The sequence below is a fragment of the Echinococcus granulosus genome, assembly GCF_000524195.1.
Source record: "Echinococcus granulosus chromosome Unknown EG_S00005, whole genome shotgun sequence".
NCBI classification, from domain to species: Eukaryota; Metazoa; Platyhelminthes; class Cestoda; order Cyclophyllidea; family Taeniidae; genus Echinococcus; species Echinococcus granulosus.
The window spans coordinates 32207-33779 of record NW_020170385.1 but is presented as its reverse complement, the minus strand read 5'-3'; the positions used below and the strand labels follow the sequence as shown (position 1 = coordinate 33779).

The 1573-nt window shown below is 42.0% G+C and overlaps 1 protein-coding gene across 1 annotated transcript; it reads left to right on the top strand. All coding sequences in view use genetic code 11, as the record gives it.

Annotated features, from left to right (window-relative positions):
* Positions 1-506: 506 nt before the first annotated feature.
* Positions 507-812, top strand: EGR_01272 (hypothetical protein; the record flags this gene model as incomplete). The annotated part of the gene is made up of 1 exon (XM_024490521.1): positions 507-812. The coding sequence occupies one exon, from the start codon at positions 507-509 to the stop codon at positions 810-812; it is 306 nt and encodes a 101-aa protein (XP_024354845.1).
* Between the last annotated feature and the right edge of the window lie 761 nt (positions 813-1573).

Genomic DNA, 1573 nt, shown 5'->3' with positions numbered 1-1573 from the left:
TATGCCATTGGCAGTGGCGGTTTCTGTTGTGCGACTTGAGAGATAATGGTTTGATTTGCAGTGTTTTTGTGTCAGAAATCCATGGTTTAGGTACGTCTGAAAATCATGTGGAATAAAGAAGTGGTCATTTTTTTCTGCGGGGGATTACTACAAGAGAACTGGCTGAAACACACCTCCTGACATTTAAAGTCTTGTAAATCGATGGTCTGCTTTTGCCTCAAACGCGCGCTTCAAGTGGTCATTACAGTCCTTGGCAAATGGCTCATCTCCTTATGGATGGTCCTGGAGCCGAAATTCTGTTTTCCAATCCTCGAACTATAGGGCGTTGTAGAAAAAGGTTTCAGGAAAAATACGTCAATTCCATTGTGATTTACACCCCACTACTTCCTAATATCCCACAAATTTACTTCGTACTTGGGTATACCCTTATCACAATGGCTATGATAATTGTCGGCATCCTTATTGTGTTTCACTTTAACAGGGAAGTTAAAATGTATTTTATAGATATGACAAGAAAGACTAAGACCTGCGGTGTTTATAACGACACACTGGAAGAGGTTTCAAAGTGGATTAACGAAATGCGATCTCCAGGACAACTCACTCCGATGCTTCTTAGTGGCCTTCCAGGAAAAATGCAGCGCGGAAATAGCAATGTTGGCTCCGAAAAGATGCAGCCCCGTCACATCTCCTACTACATGCCCAGCAAATCCAAACACAACAACTTCACCAGACGTGGCACCGTTGTTCGAATGAACCTGTCCTTTGCGCACGATTTGGCCTCCTTTGTATCAATGGTTGACGGGAAAATATAAAACTGTTCTTACAATGGCTAGATACATTTTCTAATTGAAGATGTTCACAGAGGGGACGACACAAGTTACTTCATGATTATGCACACGTGTTCATCGAGGGTATTTAACCTATTTACTTTAGGCCAGCCCCAAATTTTACCACTACGAAGTCACAAGCTCACTATTTAGCCACAGGTAATTCACCTCCAGGGTCGATGTCATATTTGTTTTCCTTGATATAAGGTTTGCCTTTCCCTGCCAACTCTAGCTTCATTTTGAATTTTGAATTGTTCATGCCTCTCAAAACCTGGCTTTATATTTTTAAAATAAGAACATTCACCTTAGTGGAACGGTTGATCCCTCTCACCTTCAGTGGGTGGTTTTAAGTCCATAGACCGTAGCATAAATTCACAAGTTCTATAAGCCTAAATTTTATTTTGAGGTCATGCAGATACCAACGCAACAATCCACGCAATCTCGTTTTCGTATGCAGCATTTATCTTCGGGCCCTCCTGTAAGATATGCTCACCTCAGGTTGTAACGTCAGCACCAAATAATACAAGGAATGTAAGAAAGGACCTAACTGATAATCGAGTCGCTGGGGCCATGGGGTGGGGCTGCGCTCCTCGGCTATTCTACTAGGGCTGGCAAGGTAGAGCATCAGCGTACCTCAAAATATGCATACCTAAGCAAGTAATGGAAAACAGGGTTTTTCACAGAATATGCAAAAAAAATTCAAGATTTAACACGTGTAGCATTTACGCACATGGGTCAGCTAAAGC